Below are 19,309 nucleotides of genomic sequence, written 5' to 3'. Positions count from 1 at the left end.
GTAACTTTTTTAAATTATAAAATGTAAACAATGATTGCAGCATTCGATATTTAATTTATTCAAAAATATGAAACTTTGAAATGGTAGAAGAACTACGTGATTAAGTATAGAATATTGTAATACACATTTCGAATCAAGTACTCCGTGAAAAACTTGTACACATTTTCAATAAATTATAAAAGTTTGAATAAATTGTACACATTTTCAATTTTGCATTACACATTTTTTACTCAAGTACACATTTTGTAATACACACTTCAAATGTACGACCCCGTTTACAAATAAAGAATTTAAAAATACATAATTAAATGATCTATTACAAATGAAGAATTTCAAAATGATATATTACAACATGTAAGTATTACATAGTCTTCATCGACCAAGTCGCACCGGACATGTTCGCCTGCCATGACCTGTCTGGTGGCACTCACTGCAACGAGCTGTCAAACGTCTGTCTGATATATCCATCTCATTCGGAATACGAGCCATAGATGTACGACCCCGTTTTACTTCTCGCAGACGAAGGTCATTAGGCATTAAGGTCCACTGCGGATCATCCCAATAATCTTCATGCGGTATTGGGTTGAATTTAGTTTCCCACAACTGCACGTGGGTTGATTCATCCGCACAATCTGTCTATTGCAACCTCGTCCACGGCGAAAAGATGTTTGCACCTCAAATACACGGCGGGGCCTATAAGATAATATTGAAACAAACTAATCAAGTTCATGTTTTTAGATGTAATTAACTTAACAACATAATAATAATAATTTTTTCACATTACAAACTAACCTGTCATACGATATCAACTTGAAAGTATTTCCCCTTGCGATACCCTCCTCCATAGTTCTTTGCATCTCTCTAGGGTATTGGAAGTCATTGCGTACATCTGTTTCAGCTTGGGCTCCCATCTCGTCAAAATATTTGACGAGTCGTCGAAATGTGAATTCAACCATAGCTGAAATAGGTAAGTTCCTTGCACCTTTCAATACGCTGTTGAAACACTCTGCATCATTACTGGTCAATACCCCCCAACGATATCCACCGTCATATGCAAGGGCTCAATCCTCAGGATTCATCTTGTGGACCCAATCGATGGCTTCTTGGTTAATAGCCTGTATCTGGTCTAAGTAACCATTACACTTTCGTCGTTGATCAGTACTCCCTGCTTTCCACAGAAGTTGTTTGAGCTCCTTATTTCTGAAATGTGTGTTAAAGTTACTGCAAACATGTCGAAGGCAGTGCCGATGATATCCAACAAATTGGAGCGAGGGATTCAGCCAATGCCGCCTCACAGCAGCTAAAATACTCTCAGCTCGATCAGATATCAAAGTCACTCCCTGTCGGTCCATGACAATATGTTCCTTGATATTTTGAATGAAGAACGACCAAGACTCCAAACTCTCCCTGTCGACAACAGCGAATGCAAGCGGTAATATTTTGCCATTGACAGTGACAATCGTTGCTACAAGTTACACACCAGTGTATTTACCGTATAAGAATGTACCATCTATAGTTATAACAGGCCTACAATATCTAAAGCCATCGATGACGGGTTTGAAAGACCAGAAAACAAAGTGGAAGACGGGTATAATGGTTGCATGCCTGGTATATCTATGCTTCCATGTCACGATGGTGCCAGGATTAGATGTCTGTAATGCATGCATGAATTTAGGCAATTGCCTGTATGATTCATCTCAATCACCGAATACCATTTTAATTGCCTTTGTCCTTGCATGCCATGCCTTCTTGTATGATATACTATAGTTCATGGTCTTTTTTATATCTTCGATGACATTCTTAATTGGCATATCAGGTTCATTCTGCATACGACAATCAAATATGAGTTGGATTATCTAGATGTGAACACTATAAACAAACAAATATGTATGTATATGTAAACATTTATTTTTTATACTAACCGCAACTTGTCCCAAAATATGAGAAGCAATGTAACTGGAGTTAATATTAGTGTGGTCCCTGTTCATTCGTAGGTATAAACAATGGTGAGGACCCCTGTACTGCTTTATTTCAAAAAGACCATGTTTCCTACTAAGAGATGCACGCAACCACCAACTGCAGTCGTGCTTGCAAGCAGACACCCAAAGGTCTCGCTTGGAGGTTACGACCTTATACTCTCGATTATTTGTTGCATGGTACAATTTCACAGCATATAGAAGTTGCTTCTTATCAACAAAAACCATTCCTCTGTCCAACTCTGGATTTTCAGCACTCCAAATCCGGTTACGGGGAACGACATCACGGGTACTAATCTCAAAATCACCACCCATGTGAATGTTGTCATAGAAAGGGATTTCAACTCTAGGTGGAATGGGGGCATTTTCAGGTTCAACGGGAGCCTGGGCATCATATTCTTCATCATCATCATCATCTGATCCGCCTAATACATTTTCTTCCTCACACATTTCATTGTCATCATCGTTTAGGGCGACATCAGGACCGTACATGTCACTGTCAGCAAACTGCACATCGTTCACTGTTTCAGCTATATTACCAGTAACTTCAACCGGAGTGGTATGATGGCTGCATGTCGGCACATCTTGTGTGTTACTGTCAAATTCATAACCATATCCACCACGTGAACTTGATTCTACACCATGGCCCTGAAATGACTGTTATGTGTAGCCCAATGGATAACATTGATCTGATTCATACATAGGAGACTGAAACGCTGTTGTGTCAATCCCATGCGTCAGCAATGTAGTGAACGGACGAGAATCCATATGTGTCATGTTCCGGATATTGTGTACAATCTCTTTATCAATGTAGACTTCCAAACAAATTGGTGCTTGAAAACTTGCACCGATACTTAATACGGTGTTCAACGCCTCATCGTGATTGATCGGTAATATCTTGTATTTGTTGTGTGCTTGCCACTGGCGATAAGGATATCTATATTTGAAGGTCAATCGGACACTTTCCCCGTAACTTGCCACCTTTGACGTAAACATCTCCTCCAAATTGCTAAGCGTGGTGCCAATTTGCACTGCATATATCCCTTTCCGCTCAGCATCATATGCTACGCCTTCATCAGGATCCCGAATTATGTTTCTCCCCCAGTAGAAAATAATTGGAACAGTCTCCATATACTTGCTTCAATTAAGACAAAAAATATTAAAATAGCAACAATATACTTATATCTCCTTGTACTTGTAAAAGAATTATATGAAATTATACTCATTCAATTACAATTACTTGTGACGCAAAAACTGTATTTAAGTAATCATCAATTATAATCCAACATTCATTATTGATTTTTTAATTAAGATATGAGTTAAAATAATGATAATGGTTTAGATTTTTTAGCTTTTTAAGAAATACATCTTACAACTTATGAAAAAATTAACGTCATCCTCTTATGCTATGCTTTTTACATTACTTATTATGAGTAAGATTATGGTCTTGTGCACATTAAATGTAATTCAACTAAATTTTAGGTCAAAAAACAACTTTATTAATTTTGTATTAATTTTGTAGAAATTAGAAAGTAACAACATTTGTAATCATTAAATAAATATAATTTTATTTGTGTGATGAACATCTTAATTTTATAAGGACTTGTTATTTTACTTCTGAAGTTGTAATTTAAAATGTATAAAAAATGTCTGTGTTACATGGATTCTTGAAAACAAATCAAGTAACCATATCAGACACTTGACACCTAGATAAGTGTATCATATGTATGGTCGATACTTCTCATCAGATATGCACATATCCACGATTTTAGCCAAAAATTTTTTTGTTCTGAACTCGCTGTTATAAACCACGATTTAAGCCAAAAAATTTTTTTCTTCTGAACTCGCAGTTATAAACCACGATTTTATCCCAAAAAAAAAAGGACTTGTGTACTCAAAACATATATATTAAAATGTGATCAGAACATCACTTATGTTGTTGGTAGCTCAAGTGGTAGTGCAATGGTGATGCCCAGGCAGAGGCGTGGGTTCAAACCACGCCAACTCCTTCTCAATTTTCAAAAAACTCAATTTTCAAACAACTACCTCGGCATTACCATTGCACTACCACTTCAGCTACCAACAAGATAAGTGATGCTTTGTTCACATTTTAATATATATGTTTTGAGTACACAAGTCTTTTTTTTTTTTTTTTGGATAAAGTCATGGTTTATAACAGCAAGTTCAGAAGAAAAATAATTTTGGCTAAAATCGTGGTTTATAACAGCAAGTTCAGAACAAAATTTTTTTGGACTAAAATCGTGGTTTATAACAGCGAGTTCAGAAGAAAATTTTTTTAGGCTAAAATCGTGATTCAGAACAGCGAGTTCATAATAAATTTTTTTTAATTAAAACCGCGTTTTGTAACCGCGATTTCTTAATCAAAATCGCGTTTTCTAGCCACGAATTTAAGATTTTCCAAATTCCACGCGGGACAGGCCCAGAAATGTTGAAATCGTGGTTGTGAACCGCGACTTAGCTTATTTCGGGAATTCTTTCAAAACTAGGCTTAGTTTGGGAATTGAATTAGTATTTTGACTTATTTTGGGAAATGGCCCTAGGTTGTGACCTTATATAAATTATAAAGTGTTGGTAAACTTGATTTATACATAAAGAAATTTGATTTATACATATTCGTGACCACGCTTGTAAGTAAAATATGTAAAAACGTGTTTTCAAAACACATTTTGAACAAAAAATCAAAACCAGTACTCCCTCTTATTTGTCACAGACACTGACACTCACTCTCTCTATCTCTTTGTCTGACACAGACACCAACAACACTTCCACTCACATGAAACATATATAATTTTTAATATATATAAATTTTATTTTATACAATTCAGAATAATTAATTATTTTTTAATTTAATGTATCTTTTGAAATAATTTATTTTTCAAATTATTTTTTTTTGTTCCAATGAATTTTTTTTTTCAAATAAACCTCAGGGGTGTCAGTGTAATTTACCTAAAAAAAAAAATTTACATTTTAAGAATTAAAGTCAAAAAATAATCATTTTATATAGTTGATTATTATTTGCTATTATCAATTATTATTATATATATATATATAATAATAAAATATTGGTATGAATTTTACAAAATAAAATTTATATATATTAAAAAGCCTATATGTTTGATGTAAGTGTGAGTGTTGTGGGTGTGTGTGTCAAAAAGAGGGATAGAGAGAGTGTTTGTGAGTGTCTGTGGCAAACAAGAATGAGTGCTGATTTTGAATTCTTTGTTGAATTTTTACATTTTGCTTAGAAGTGATTATTATTCACGGGTCAACAATAAAACCGTGGTTTGCAACCACGTTTTCTGAAGATAGAAAGAATTACTTAACCACAGCATGGTTATGTATAAATCAAATTTTCTTAATCAGATTTACTTTAAAAAAGTAATTACTTCAAAATTTTTGTATAAATAAAATTTCCTTAAAAGCGTGATTTGTAACCTAGACAGATATATCAATAATTTTGAATATGAAGACATTACGAAGATTCTTCTTTTATTTTTCTGTTCATATAATTTTATACTATAATTTGTATGAAGTATTGTATTTATTCAGTGCGATTGGACAAAACTGCACAAGTCATACACAAATCTTAAATCATAGTGTAACTTTTTCTATGAAATTATTATTTTTTTCATTGAGTTCAAATAACTCGACTGATTTTGTATGACTTGCACTTAATTTTAATTTCAAACATTGTTCACGTCATTTTTTATAACTGGTGGTCAAATTAGTGAGATTTGTGGACAATTAAAGAGAATTTACTTTTATTGACATTATTCCTTCTGCCAATAGGGACCTTAATGACAAAGTTATTTGATAGATTATTTCCTATGACATTATTCCCTAACTTAGGGAAATAACCTCATCCGAAATAACGTAGGAAATAACTCAGGGAAATAACATAACAAAAAAATTATCGACCTGAAGCGAGTCAAACTTGAGTTTCATTAATATTAAAGAGCTCTTATTATGTATTAGAAATTAAGTATGCTCCTTTCAGATCTCAAGTTGAAATCTCAGTATGTTTCATTAATTGAGATTTGTCGGATCTACGTGGAATGGACGTTTGGTGTGGATTGTAAGATTAGTTGATAAATACGTAAACTGATTCAGACATTCGACTATCATAAAAAGTTATAACTTAATTGAATAAACATAATGCAGGCGCATAGAGAATAAGTCAATTGGATAATTCAAGTGGGTCAAAATTATCAATAATGACTCATTTTATAAATCAAATATTTTAATTTTTTCAAACATAATTCCTAAACAAATTTGTTTTTTTTTTTTTTTTTTTTATATCAAATGTTTTCATAATAGCATTTTCCATGACAACTTGGAAGGCCTCTTTTGGCAAAGAGGTAAAAAGTAATGTTTTGACTTCTAATTTTTTGTGGATCAAATTATTCGACCTCTAATGTTTATATCAATTTTTTGTAGATCACTTCTAAAAAGTCATTTATTTATATCAAATTTATAAAAGGGAATGTCATGAATTTTAAGGAGGAAAAACTCGAAAATGAAATTCAACCGTAAATGGGGCAAGAAATTCAAGTAAACTATACTTTTTATATTTAACCACGATTACATTTGAATTTAGTGCATAAATTTAGTCAAACCAATTTTTCTTATCGTAGGGGCATGTGGCATCAATGGCATATTTTAAGGTTTTCTTTTATTTTTTATTTTTGGGTCAACATTCTAAGTAGTTAGATTTTTAATTTGTTAATAAAATTTTAGTGTACTACTTAAAGGGTCACCCATAGAAAATATTAAGCAGGCCTACACTTCAGTTATCTGACTTTTCTATTTTGCCATATCCCTATCTTTCCTGGCCAAAATGATGAGAAAACTTCCATAGCAATTTCTTATCACAAATTTTGTTCATTACTTTTCAATTTCTTATTCTTACTTAAAAAATTGAAAGTTAGAACAAAATTATTTTTGTTGCTTTATTAATTTTAAGTTATTACTGCTCCACATCACCTAATTAATAATAATTTTTACAGCCAAATTAACGTTTCTCTTTCTTATGTAATTATTATTATTATAGATAATTATCTATTCATTACGTAAAAATTATTTGTTCCTAAAAAAAAATTATATAACATTATTTAAAAATTTTAACTTATCATAAATTTCTTAACCCCTAATTTCTGACATAACCCTCATTTCTGATTTCACAATTTAAAACCGTTAATTGAAAAATGATTTCACATTCATCAATTCAAAACCCTAATTCAAAACCAAAACCCTCATTTCTGATTTCACATTTAATAGAAAACCATAACCCTCATTTTCTTATTTCAAACATAATATTTAAATTTTGCTAAACAGATGCAACATTCAACAGATTTCACATTGAACAGAAATCTGATTTCACATTCAATACAAATCTGATTTCACATTCAACAGATTTCACAATTATAAACAGATTTAAGATAAATATAAACCATTCAACATTCACATTCAACAGATTTCTAAACAGATTTCACAAATATAAACCCTAACCCTAACCCTAACCCTAATTTAAAATTTAAGATTTCACATTGAACAGATTATCTATAATTAAAATTCAACAAATTATCTATAATTAAACACATTCAACAAATTCAACAACAAATTATCTATAGCAAAATATTTCACATTCAACAGATTATCTATAATTAAAATTCAACAGATTATCTATAATTAAACAAATTCAACAAATTATCTATAATTAAAATTCAACACATTCAACAAATTATCTAACCCTAACCCCAATTTATTATTTCACAAATATAAACCGTAACCCTAATTTATTATAAACCGTAATAAATTCATTATTTCTGATTTATTATAAACCGTAACCCTAATTTATTATAAACCGTAAACAAATTCAACAAATTTATTATTTCACACATTGAACAAAAATTTCACAAATATAAATCGTAACCCAAATTTATTATTTCTGATTTCACAACATTTTATTCACGAATATAAACCCTAACCCTAACCCCACATTCATGAACCCTAACCCTAATTTATTCACAAATATAAACCCTAACCCTAACCCCACATTCATGAACCCTAACCCTAATTTATTCAAATTTTCACAAACATAAATATATTCACAAATTTAAACTCTAATCCTAATTTATTCACAGTAAAGTAGATGATAGAAACCATACCAACGAGAGAGAGAGACAGTACTGAATCAATCAGAGGGAGCTCCAGAGAGAGAGAGAGAGCAGCGAGCTCCAGAGAGAGAGAGAACAGAGAGTAAAGAGCGAGAGAGAACAGAGAGTACAGAGCGAGAGAGAGACAACAGTGGAGAGGAGAAGAAAGCGTGAATGGAAAACACGGGGCTGGGGGGGTTTAAATAGAAGTTCTAAAATCGTGGTTGTGAACCACAATTTCACTTAAAGAAAAAATATTTGGTCTAAACTCGTGGTTATGAACAGCAAGTTCAGAAGAATTCTATTTTTTGATGAACTCGTGTTTTGAAAAAGCGATTTCGCATGAAATCGTGCTTGTAAAAAGCGAGTTCAAAGGAAAGAAATTTAATCAAACTCGCGTTTTCTAACAGCGAGTTCTTAATCAAACTCGCTTTTCCTAACAGCGAGTTTCAACTTTTGCAGGTTTCAGGCGACAGGGGTGGAAAAGTGTTGAACTCGCGATTGTGAACCGCGAGTTAGCTCATTTTGGGAAATCTTTCAAAACTAGGCTTAGTTTGGGAATTCCTTTATTATTTTGGCTTATTTAGGGAAATGGCCCCAATTAATGAGTTAAATAGAGTATTGAATAATTTATCATGACATCTTCATTAAGCCAATTCTTAGTCTTATTGTGCATTCTTATTCCTAATAATTTTTTTTTCACATTTTATTGAATTTTTAAGCGCACAGTTTTTTATCACATAATCAAACTCAAGTGTGCCATAAGAGATAGGTCTTCTTAGAATGTATGGGTTATACCTCGTATGAGAGAGTTGTGTTCAATTTAATGATCAAATTTTATGTACATGTAATAATTGCATTTTAAAAAAAACTTATGCAATCTATATTAAATAAGGTCTAAACTAGTTTAATCTCGTCAATATTAAGAATGTTAGATTAATTTATATATATGGATTTCAAAAATGAATTGACTATTTAGTGGATCTACTAGATCGAACTGAATTGGTCGAGTTATCTTTGAAATCGAAAAGACTCCACTTCAGTTTCACTTAAGGATTGGCTTCTCTCCAGTCTTGTCTGGCCCATTGAACTCATTTTTAGGCTTTGTTTTGATAATGTATACCATTCATATTTTAAGATTCATCAAGTACATCATCTCTGCAAAAAATTAAGTCGATCAGATAACAACAAACACGTGTTCAGATCAGTTGCTAATGTGGCATCCAAACTTTATTGGAAATTTTATTTTATCCCAAACTATCTCCAAAATATTAATTAGACCCATGATTAAAAGTTTGGGAGTCTAATTGATATTTTATAGATAGTTTGAGGGGTAAAATAAAATTTCGATGTCATGTCATTAACTTTTGTTTGTTTATAAACACAACTAATAATATAGGTAAAATTGATCTAAAATTAAACAATTTATATACATAAAATTGATATTATTAAAATAATATGGGTTGAATCCATTTTTGAATGATAATTTAAGAGGCAAAAATATTCTGCACTATTTTTTTTTCATATTTTCTGACGGGCTCTCAGATCGTCATGATTGACCACGTTTCACTGTACAATGAACTAATCCCATGGGCAAAATGATGGGGCCGAAGTTGAGCATGAAACCCTAAGTCCAAGCTGAGCCCAACGCAAATCTCATTCGGGCTAATCTAACCCGCTTGAGATATAAACTTGAACATAATAAAAGACCATCAGACCGCGAATATTCAGATCAAATGATGATTCTTACCTAAACTTAGTTACAAGCGTCTACACCTAATGATAGAATAAATTTTAAATATAATGATAATATCAATATAACGATCTAAGTAATTTTAATTTATGATAGGAATTCTAATAACGAGTTTAGCAAATTGATAGTGTTATATGTATAAATTATTATACTAATTAATAAATTAATATTCTAATTTTAAAATTATACTCTTCTCAAGTTAGAGACTTTAAATAATTTATTAAATTTTTTATTAAATTTTTCACATACTACATATGAGTTTGTATGAGTCTCATAAAATTTTAATAAAAGATTTATTAAATTATTTAAAATTTATAATATTTTTCTTATATAAATTATAAAAATTTAAAACTAATAAAACTATATCACAATTATCTATTAATACCTTAATAATAATTGATATGCCAATTTATGGGCATTACTTTATTGTTGACCCATTTGTTATTTTCACATTTAACGGACACATCATGTCCTTGCTTTTAATACGACTATTATAAGATTAGTGACTTCCTCCACCGTCACCACCACAACTGCCCCAGTCGACCGGCGTCTCTGAAAACGACCGCGCGTGTTTTATCATCACCACAATCGCGTCTATATACACTCTCCTCCTCATGCACATTACATATACATACACCTCTCACTCTTTCTTCACTCTCTCTCTCTCTCTCTCTCTCTCTGTCTATTTCTCTTGTAAATATGCTGGTGGTGCTGGCACAAATCCAACCCTGCAAACGTCCGGCGATTCACCGGCGGTGAGAGATGGGCAAAACATCGAGATGGCTCCGGGCGCTTTTAGGTGCCAAAAAGTCCTCCTCCGATGATTCTGCCCCATCCTCGGAATTTTCTCAGGCCAAAAAGGAAAAGAAAAAGTGGGGTTTTATCAGATCTTTCAACGCCAACAATGATCGCAACAACAACAACAACAGTGGTAGTAGGGCCAGAGGATCATCGTCCTATCCCGAGGCCGCCTCTAATAATTATGCCGAAGCAGTAGACGCCAACAAGCACGCGATTGCGGTGGCGGCGGCGACAGCGGCGGTGGCTGAGGCTGCTCTCGCGGCGGCGCATGCGGCGGCGGAGGTTGTGAGGCTAACTAGTGGTGGTGGTCGGAGTAGAGCGGCAGCGTACGGTGGAGGGAGTGATCGGTGGAGGGAAGGGGCTGCGGCGGTGAGGATTCAGTCGGCGTTCAGAGCTTATCTGGTTAGTGATTCTGGCCACACTTTTCGTTCCCTATATTGACCCTTTTGCTTCCTCGGAATTACAGGGGTCTGTTTGGCTGACCTGGCAATTCTGGTGGTCGGGGTCTTTGGTTTTAAAAACAAAATAAAATTGTCTTTTTTTTTATATATAAAAAAAAACACAGAAAATTTATTGTGTTTATAATGTAAAGCCATGAAACATCAATCTTAGGTCAAGTTTGGGAAGACTAAATAAGTGCACTTTTTGTCTTTTTGGACTAAAAAATTGAGGTTGAAAATATGAATGTTTGGGTTAATTTTTTGACTTTTTATTGGAAAATGTGTAATAAAAAATTGTAAAAATTGATTTGTAGGGAAAAATTTGAATTGGGAGTTGTGCAGCCGTAATTGTTGACTTTTGGTGAATACTGTTAACTTTTTAACTTTTTGAGTAACTTTTTGACTTTTTGGCTTTTTTGGAACATCCCAAACTTAGCCTTGCAGCTCTTATGATTTTTTTAAAAAAAAATCATATCTTTAAAAAATAAATCACTATAACTATTCTAAAATTATGAAGTTAATTGTGATATTTTTTTTTTTATTATTAAATTTTGCCAACGTTTTTATTGAACTCTTGTTAAGATCAAATAACTATAAAATTTTTCAAATTTTAATATATATTTCACTTAACCCTTGGAGCATCTTTACCCAAACTTTTAATGAAAATTTAGTGTGACAAATTATCAAATTTATTATTATATTATTTTTAAAATTTGAACTCAAAAGGTCATTCCACCTTGATGCTTTAATTGAAAAAAAATAAATAAAAAAAAATCAGGGTTTTCATGTTAAAATTGGGATGAAGGGGTGATGCCACACATTAGCTTTTGGCACAACCGAGTCGAGTTGATATTGATGCCAAAATATGATTTAGTGGGAGTGTTTGGGAAAAGATTTTTTTTTTTTTTTTTTTTTTTTTGTGGACTAAAATTCAAAAAATGATAAATTAAGTTAAAATAGTCAATAAGACAAAAATGTCGCATCAAATTCATAATTATTTCACTTTTTATCTCGTAAACATCATATCCAATTACAAAAAATTCAACTCTCTTCTCAAATACAAATATTTTAGCTTATTAAAATAATAAAAAACTAAAATAACTTACTAAAATAACCAACTTCCCAACCGAGGCCACTGTGTTAATTTTACTTTTTATCGCTTACTAGCACTATTTTTCTTATTTTATTTTTGGATTGTTAATTTCATTTATTTAGTCTTTAAAATTTATGTTTTTTTTTTTGATAAATTAAAATTTATAATTTTTTATCATATGATTTAATTGGAGACCATTATACAACTCACTTACGGTTAAAATTTAATTTCATAGAAAAAAATGTTAACAACTTAGGTAGTATTTAGTTGATTGGGATGAAATGATCATTCCATGGAAGAATTATTTGGATAGATTAAAAAAATAATGACAAATACATTACGAATTGAATCATCTTTCACCATTTTAAGGGAATAGTCCTAAGAAAGATTAAAAAATCACCATTGCATTCTATCTCATTTTGATGAACCAAATAGAGTATAAAAAGTGACGACAAAACACTCATTTTTGTTATTATTTGGAACAAACTACGCCCCATAAGCAAATTATAAGTTGTTCAAATTATAAAATTATATTTTGCCCATTAAATTATATAATTGTCGTCAATTAGACCACATAAACAAAAATTACAAACATTAAGGATTAAATAGATGAAATTGATAGTTTGAAAATGAAATTGAAAAAATATAATAATAGTGTGCAAGTTAAAAGTAAAATTAACACTTCATATATTCTTTTGCCTTTTTTTTTTATTATTATTTAAAATTTTTTTGTACTCTTTTTATATATTTAAATAATTATTTTGCACATTTACTAATATTAATCACTGATTTTAGCATTTTTCTTTCTTCATTATGTAGGGAAGTAATTGAACTTCTTGGATAAATTACACTTTTCGTTATATTTTGAGTCAAATTTCACTTTAGTCCATATTATTTGATCATTACATTATAATTTCAATTCTCCTTTTGTCTAAATTTTCGTTAATTTTTTCTACATGTATACCTCAAGACATTGACAAGTGTTCCAAATTAATTTTATCCTCCAATTTGAACGGAATGACCAAATTAAACTTAAAGTGTAGGAATCAAATTATTTAATTTAAAATAATAGAGATCAAATAAAATTTAAGTCAAATTACATGAATTAAAGGTGTAATTTACCTGAACTTTTTTTTTTTGGAGGGGTCATGATTTAGGTTAAAAGTAAGTTAGAAAGGGGTGCACAAAAACTAGTGGGGTTGTGTGTTTTGTCAATGAGAGGGAAATGATTCCATTGTTATCCTTTATAGCATGTGATTGCTGTATGTGTACTTGGTTATAATTGGCTTTCATATACTCTCTCTGATTGTATACTTGTGTTGTGGAAGGGCTGGATTAGAGCATCCCATTAGTGTAATTAAATTTGTGTTAAAAGTGTTTGAATTAATTGACAAATATATATATATATATATATAAGTAATATTTAATTGTATTTTAATAATTTATTAATTTAATGAGTACTCAAATAGTGTAGTTAAAATATATATTAAAAAAAAATTAGTATGTTTGGGATGACTTTTTAGTTTTTTACGAAAATATGTGCAAAAAGTAAAGAGAAAAGGAAATCTTTGATTTTTTGGTATATGTTGTTGGCTTTTTAATTTTTTTAGTAATTTTTTGACTTTTTGACTAAAAAATAATATTTCCAAACGAGGCCTAAGTGGGTATGAAATGTTATAAAATACATGTGAGACCCCAATTCAATCCCTCTATTGGTTAACCGTCTTGCCACATTTAACAAAAAGTTACATCTAACCAACTTAACAAAAAGTTTAACACAATTTTCAAGTTTCATTGGAACACATACAACCCCACTTATCATCAACAAGAACAGTTAGGCCTCATTTGGGTTTCACTTTTTTATGAGATAAAAAAAAAAGTTAATGTATTTAGGAATTATTATTTTTAATTATATGAAAGTACATGAATAACTGGTGTGTTTAACTTGCTTGTTTTGGTGGGTTATTTATTTTATTTAACTTTTGGCTTTTTTAGCCAAAAAGTCAAGTTCCCAAATGAAGTTGACGCCCAAACTCTGCAAGTATTATGGCATGGATAGTTTTGGAATAAAGGATTTTTAAAATGGGATGATCATAAACATTGGGCTGCTTGGTACAATTTATGGAGCTACTTATATATATATATATTATTTTAGAAATTTGTGCTACAGTGTTTGGTTCAGTTTTTTTGCTTGTAGTTTATAAAAAAAAAAACTTAAATAAGTTGAAAAAAGTTAATTATTAGGAAACAATGGGAGAAATTCTTTTAATTTATGCTTTTTGGTTATCAGTTTACAATTTGCTAAAATTCACTCCAAACGGGCTCATTAAGGGATTGTTTGGTTGTTTTTTATTTTTTATATTTCATTAAAAAAAAAAAAAAGTTTAAAGCATATAATTTTTGTTTTTGCGCAAAAAATATTTTTGAAAATTTAAAAATCTTTTGGTTGTTTCCTGAGGTTAGATTGTTTTTAGAAAAAAATTTTGAAAATTGTTTTAAAAAATAATTCGCCAAACAAATTTTTTATATTTTTCAAAAAGAAAAAAAGAAAAAAAAAGGTGACTGTGGGTAGGGGGAGAGATGCAAAGACTCTGGTGGACGTGTCACATGTGAGGTGAAAGCTTGTATTGACCAAATTCAACCTACACTACACAATGTCTGTGCAAGCCTAGACACATAGTCCAACATACACACGACCCTGTCTTTCTTATCCTACCAACATTTTGACCTGTGTTTACGGAAGGGCAAATTCGTCACTTCACAAACTTGACCCTGTTCTGGTTTAATTTAAGCTTATCTATCCCAAGGATCCCATCTACTCTCTCAAAGGAGGACTTCCTCACCTATTCCCAATCAGCCTCATGAACCTAATCACCCACTCACTTCCTGCCAGGTGTTTGGGTAAGCTGGTTAAGCTACTGCTACTGGCACTGCAGTCACTACTTTTTAAACTACCACTTGGTCTACCCATGTTTGGCAACCATGATAAGTACAAACTACAATTGTGTTTTTCAAAATTTTGATTTGAGATTGTATGGAAGAAGATAAGAGGAAGAAGTCTAGGTTCATAGATGAAATTCACAGAAGTGAGTCCTTTGTTCTTGTTGAGATAAAAATAGCATGTAGTTAGATCTAAATCACGATTGCATGTTGTTAGGACAGACTATTTTACCTGGAGTCGGATAAGAGTATTGAGATCGATGCAGGTGTGTGTTCAAAATCTTTCTAAGCCTAAATGAGTAGTGATATATGAACATGAAATACTAATATAAAAAGTTAATACAAAATGATGTGTCAAGTGTTTATTTTGTCAGTTTAAGGCAAATGATCCATTAAGATGACTTATATTTTTAAAAATGTCACTATCACATTATTGATGTTGAAAATACTATACATATATCATTTCCAAACCTAAATATTTGGATACTAAAACCATGGTTATCAGAATCCCAATTTGAATTGTAGGATCTTACGATTCTACGACTTGAGTTGGCAAAACGATCTAGATCACACTAGGATCTTAAATTTAGTAGGATCTTAAAGTAATTACAATCTAAGCCATAAAATAATGTAGAATCGCATACGATCCTGATTTTACTACGATTCCCGATTCTACCAAATTTTTTTGTAATTATTTATTTCTTATATATATGTATATCTATATAAAAAAAAAATTTGACTATAAACTCATTTTTCAAACGTCTCCTCTAATTTATGTTAACATAGAATATACATTATATCAAATTTATCAAATTTCTTTAATCTTTTGAAAATTATGTAACAAAGATTATCATTATCGATAAATTTTTTATTTTATTTGCATTAAAAGTAGAATCTTACGATCCTCGATCCGATTCTACGATCCGATCCACAAGTCCCTCCTAATGATCCTCCCCGGGAACCCGATTTTAACAATCTTGATTGAAACATGTATTTAAAAGTTGGGTATGGAGTATGTAGACATGTTCGGAAATTTAAAATGTATTGTGTATTGTATGATATATATTGCATATTGAAATTATATGACACTTGAGACAAAAAGACTCTATCAGATATGAGCTTTTTCTTCTTCGAACATTGTAAAGTTTAAATGATGTTAGTGTCTAATTTGGGCACAAGTGTCATATACATATCACATACTTTTACTCTTGTCATATGCAGTAGACACAAGTCTATTGAATGGAATAGAATAATTCACACTACACTGACCTTGAGACTTGTTATAATTGTTTTTTTCTGCGAAGTTTTTAGTTAACATTTGAATTGTGTTGATCATGTGCAAAGTGATAAATAAAAAAAAAAAAGTAAGGATAGGGCTACCATTATTATACTCTGTTGGAGGCCCATGCTTTGAAATTTTTTTAAAGTTGAAGTAATGATTTTGTCCACCCACCCTTACCTTTCCAAAATTCCATGCTAGTCTGATTTTAAAATGAGTGAATCAAAGTGCCAATGGGTCCCTAGTTTCCATCACAATGCATCACTAATTCAAATATGATGTTACTGGATTTCATTTATGTAATGACTATGGTTTTCTGGTTGTTTAATCCTTTTGGGGGACATTTTTGAAGGCTAGGAGGGCACTGAGGGCACTTAAGGGATTGGTAAGACTTCAGGCATTGGTGAGAGGCCACATTGTGAGAAAGCAAAGTGCAGACATGCTCCGGCGAATGCAGGCAATGGTTCGAATCCAGGCCCGAGCCTGTGCGAACCGTGCTCACCCGTCTGAGCCCTCACATTCTTGCAGCAAATCCTCCAAATCCCACCACCTTGTAAGTATTTCTCATTTAAAATTAGCCAAGGACGATGAAATAATTTTTATCTGATGTAATGTAGAATCACTTTTGAATTAAGAGCGTAACTAGTGTTTTAAATACGTATTGACTGATAAGAAACGGGATTTTGGACTTTTGATATCAGTTGATGTATGACTGTATCGCCGATACTAATATCTAGCCCGATATTGTTGCTTAAAACCATGAGTACAGCGATGTTATGCCTTTTCCCTACCATAAATTTGATCAATCTGTGATCAATCTGTGCTATTTTTTGCACCTGCAGGGCCTTGCAACTCCCAAAAAATACGAAAAGCCATTTCGTGCGTTTAGTACAAAATCTGATCGGTCCCCAGGTCTAAAGGTACTCTCTTAATTGATTTCCATGTTCATTTTTAAATAAATAAGATTATTAACTTTGAATTTTTCTAATTTCAAAAGTTAATAAATTAAAAAAAATTGGAAATGACGGAGATGAATTCTAGTGGAAAATCCCTTGAATCCTTTTATTCCCATGAATGCAGAGATCAGAATCAAAATCAAAGATCAAGAACACTGTTGACCCAGAAAGGAATCCTTTAGGTTCGAATTGGTTAGACCAGTGGATGGAAGGATGTTCATGGAACAACCAAAGGGACACCTCACTAAAAACTGGGCACGCTGACGATGAGAGGAGCGACAAGATCCTCGAAGTGGATACTTGGAAGCCTCACTTGAACTCCAAACAACATGACCAAATCTTTAGCACACCACAGCATGTCACAGCATGGAATTCCAATAATCCGTGCGTGACAACATCCAACTCTCTATCAAGAAAATCGCAGAAGCAAAATCCACGCGTCTCATCTTTAACATCCTTAAAGTTTGCAACAGAAGAAGATCGAGCGGCCATGTGGACTAGTGAGAACAGCCCACAAGTGTGTTCTGCATCGTCTAGACCTGGAAGTAGTGGTAGAAGAGGCCCTTTCACACCCTCTAGGAGCGAGTGTTCTAGAAGCTTCCTTAGCGATTACTTGGGACACCCGAACTACATGGCCAACACAGAATCATCTCTGTCAAGGGTCAGGTCCCAGAGCGCGCCCAAACAAAGAACGCACGTTGAAAATTTTGGTTCTACAAAGAGCTTTGTTCGCGGGTTTTGGGATGGAGACACTATTTCTGAAAGGGGTGAATTCAGGACCAAAGCAGGGAATTCCGGTCCTGGTGGCAGCCGCTAGAGGTGTGCTCATCCATTGTTCAAACTTTTTGAGGGAAAAAAAAAAAAAAAAAAACCTAACTTGACATCGTCAATGTCTATGTCGCTTGATGGACCTTCTTGTATTGTTTCCATGGATTGTGAAACAAAAGTTACAGCTGTGCTCATCTTCTTTTGTGGATTGGCTTGGAATTTGTCTTTGTTTTTGATCTTCCATGTGTTGGTTGTAGAAATGTTGAATAAGTGTGTTCAGATCATAGGAAAGACTATGATGCTTCTGTTGGTAGTATTGACTTTTTTTTGTTTTTGTACATTCTTAAAGAGAGAGCCTCTAATTTTCCATGTATTTTCTTCTACATTGCATTTCAGTCTTGATTTATACAATTCATTTTGTTTCTTTTTTATTCTGTCTTAAGCAAATGTCAGTGTGTTTGGTTTCAGTTTTTTGAAAATTGAGTTTTTTATTTTTTGTTTTTCGCGTTTTTTTATTTTTAGTGAATAGTTTTAAAATTATAAGTATTTTTTTTTTACTTTTTTAGGTGCACCTTGCTTAGATGTATTTAAAAAATAAAATATTTGTGAAAAAATATTTTAAAAAATTAATAAATACACAAAAATATGAAAAATATTGAATTTTCGTATTTTTTTTTTATATTTTTGGTATTTAGTGAATTTTTTAAAAAAAATTTCACGAAAATTATATTTTTTAATTGTATTTATATTAGATGTGTCTAAAAATTTTAAAAATTGCTTAAAATATTAAAAAAAATTCAATAAAAACAAAAAAATACGAAAAATAATAAAATAGAATTTTTTTAAAAGTGTTTTCAAAAAACTGGAAACAAACACGGTTCAATTTTTTTTTACTTTTTTTTAAAAAAAAAAAAATCAACTTATAGTTCAAATTCTTTTTTGATAAACCTTATCATATATCTGTTAACTCTAAATCACACAATATTTTTCTAGTTTTCAATTTTGAGAACTTAGAATTACTGTGAAAAAGTTTTAGCCCAAAATGAAACAGAAGAGAACAATCGACTTGAAACCAATTGAAATGTCGAGGTTAGTGCTAAGTGGGCCATTGCATAGATTAATATTAA

General features: G+C 31.7%; 1 protein-coding gene and 1 long non-coding RNA gene across 2 annotated transcripts; one reads left to right on the top strand and one right to left on the bottom strand.

Moving 5' to 3' along the window:
* Nucleotides 1-293: 293 nt before the first annotated feature.
* Nucleotides 294-1,032, bottom strand: LOC145796496 (uncharacterized). The gene is made up of 2 exons (XR_014336962.1): nucleotides 793-1,032; nucleotides 294-693 (listed from the first exon to the last, which is right to left on the bottom strand). It is a non-coding gene; the product is annotated as an uncharacterized LOC145796496 (long non-coding RNA).
* A 9,313-nt stretch (nucleotides 1,033-10,345) lies between these two features.
* LOC114289163 (protein IQ-DOMAIN 24) lies at nucleotides 10,346-18,613 on the top strand. The gene is made up of 4 exons (XM_028232831.2): nucleotides 10,346-11,108; nucleotides 16,811-17,011; nucleotides 17,301-17,378; nucleotides 17,539-18,613. The coding sequence occupies exons 1-4, from the start codon at nucleotides 10,668-10,670 to the stop codon at nucleotides 18,229-18,231; spliced, it is 1,413 nt and encodes a 470-aa protein (XP_028088632.2). The 5' UTR covers nucleotides 10,346-10,667; the 3' UTR covers nucleotides 18,232-18,613.
* The last annotated feature ends 696 nt before the right edge of the window (nucleotides 18,614-19,309 follow it).

The sequence above is a fragment of the Camellia sinensis genome, chromosome 8 (genome assembly GCF_055761805.1).
Source record: "Camellia sinensis isolate YWXY chromosome 8, ASM5576180v1, whole genome shotgun sequence".
Taxonomy (NCBI): domain Eukaryota; kingdom Viridiplantae; phylum Streptophyta; class Magnoliopsida; order Ericales; family Theaceae; genus Camellia; species Camellia sinensis.
The sequence above is the reverse complement of the archived record's forward strand: the minus strand, read 5'-3'. Positions and strand labels throughout refer to the sequence as shown.